Source organism: Musca autumnalis, unplaced genomic scaffold (genome assembly GCF_047663935.1).
Source record: "Musca autumnalis isolate F117 unplaced genomic scaffold, ASM4766393v1 scaffold_2, whole genome shotgun sequence".
Taxonomy (NCBI): Eukaryota; Metazoa; Arthropoda; class Insecta; order Diptera; family Muscidae; genus Musca; species Musca autumnalis.
This window is the reverse complement of record NW_027411755.1, coordinates 113346192-113348614: the sequence shown is the minus strand read 5'-3', so window position 1 is coordinate 113348614 and position 2423 is coordinate 113346192. Positions and strand designations below refer to the sequence as shown.

The 2423-nt window shown below is 36.3% G+C and overlaps 1 protein-coding gene across 1 annotated transcript; it reads left to right on the top strand.

Moving 5' to 3' along the window:
* The first annotated feature begins 347 nt into the window (after window positions 1–347).
* Window positions 348–1520, top strand: LOC141392364 (lamin-C-like). The gene has a single exon (XM_073965313.1). It carries the CDS (start codon window positions 348–350, stop codon window positions 1518–1520), a length of 1173 nt encoding a protein of 390 aa, XP_073821414.1.
* Window positions 1521–2423: the final 903 nt, after the last annotated feature.

The window sequence follows — 2423 nt, the reverse complement described above, 5'->3', positions numbered from 1 at the left end:
CTGAGGTGAACAGCTTAAGTTCATCGGAACAGTGTGGAAAGAAATCCGGACTGCTCCAAACAGGACCGCCAAATATTAGGGATTAGAAAAGCTCTTTTCTCAAGAACAAAAGACTTCGAAAAGAGTTATCAGTCATTATTGTCACATTACGTGCGATATTTGGAGGTAGTAGGGATAGAGGGTGACTACACAAGTCATTACCATTATCTGCAAATTTGTTACCAAATAGTAAGAAGTGGGAACATTTCAAGAGTAGCACCAAAAAAAGGTGAACACAAATTATGAGGCACAGTTCTCAGGTAGTTTAGGGTCTACACAGGAAGTTGTTAGGAGCTCGAAAACTGAGAATGAAAACGCGTGCGTGGATGTTTCGCGAAAATTTTAAAAGTGAAACAAATCGATTACGTGAAGAAAATGAGCAATTTAAGTCCAAATTGGATCAACAAATCAAGGACTGCCGACTTGCTGAAGAAAAGGCTCGCATGTATGAGTCACAGGTCACTGACGTTACCGTCAAATACAATGCTGCTTATGCTGAAAAGGAAAAGGCTGTGGAAAACCTTTGTGAAGTGCAGAAAGAATCGGAGTGTCTACGACAACAATTGGACGAAGCTCGTAAATATTTAAACGCTGAATCTATGATCCGTACGGATTTGCAAAACCGCATTCAGAGTCTACGCGAAGAACTCACGTTTAAGGAGCAAAGTCATTTGCGAGAAATTGATGAAATACATTTTCGCCACCAAGCTGAAATCAGTGAAGTGTTACAACAGTTGCGTGAACAACACGAAGGACAAATGCGCAAACTTGAAATGATGTACCAACAAGAGATTAATAGTCTTCAAGCAGAAGCCAATCATAGGTTGAATAGTCGCATTAATGAGTTGGAAGCTACAAATGCTGCATTGAATACCCGTAATCGTGATTTGGAGGAATTGATCCAACATGAACGGACATGCCATGCTGCTGAGGTAGTAAATCTGGAAGATGAATTGCGACGTCTACGAAATGGAATGGCACAACAACAACTACAACAAGAAAGTGCTATGTACGACAAATTACTGTGTGACGTAGAAGATATGAGTCAACCCAGCAGGGAGAAAGATCACATCGAAATTTCCCAAAGTGATTTTGAAGAAATGGTACTGAAGAAAGGTACTAAAGAAGTACATATCGGTGGTTTCCAATTTAAACCTAATGCCAATGACAAAGAGAATGACGCCAATTTCCATCGCTCAGGCACCATTGAGGGTGATATCAACAAATTGAGAGTTAGTGCAACATATGAACCTCCGATCAACATGGTTATGAAATCACAAGAAATACAAAGAGGCGATAGCAAAAAGGCATCGATGTTTAATGCCAATGAAGAAGTTACCGGTTATCGCACAACCAGAGCTGACGCTAGCAATGTTTCAGGTTATCCTCTACGAAGAAAATGGATATACCACGTATTTTATCGAGGGAAAAGAAGTCCTCGTCCCAGCTGGATGCTGAAGGTGTTGGGTGCCATTACCTAGAATTAAGTAATTATAATTCGTTTATTAGTAATTTAGAACTAAGTAATGCCTTCAGCAGATTGAATCGAAATTAATTGAGTGTGAAAAATGTTAATGATAATAATAATAATTAATTGTTAAAAGATTAGAATCTTTTAAGGCCGAGAGCATGTTAAGTTTTGTGGAAAACTATTTTTCTGTGTAAATACAGACAGATAGATTTATTTCAATGCATGTTTGCTAAGAATCTGTATTTAAAGACAACAGCTGTCGGTCATAAATAATTAACGAGTCGCGTCCAAAACACTTGAGTTAAGATAAAAATGGACGATTATGTAATCTTATCACCGCTACGCATTGTCTGCGTGGGGTGTATTTCTAATGCGCATTTATGTACACAGCGTACATTACTAAATGTATTGTATGTGTGTGTTAGTTTTAAGAGTTGTAAATATTTTGTAGAATAGAAAATAAAATTTGAGTTTCTTTCGAACCGTCGAAGAAGACACATCACCCGCGTGTTTCGTTCTTGGGTTTTTCCTTAGGTTTTCTTGGGCTGCATCAGGGCTGCCAGATTATTTTTATGGAAAATCGTCAAAATGACGATTTTTATTTTAGAAATCGTCAAATCTATTTTATAAAATCGTCAAAAAAATCGTCAAAAATTAAAATACGCACTTTTAGATATCTTTTAATATAGCTCTTATTAAAAGAAACATAAAATGAATATTCCGGTTATTAAACATGTTTTTACTTCAATCAGTAAATTGAAGCGATTTATTTTATAAATAAGAATGTGAATAAACATTTTGTCATTAATAGCCTGTTTCACTAAGACGATTCATTTTTAAGAGATCGGGCTTAATAAATATGTCATAACAATACGTTTTGTTAAGTTTTAAATCATCTTTGGTATAAAGTATA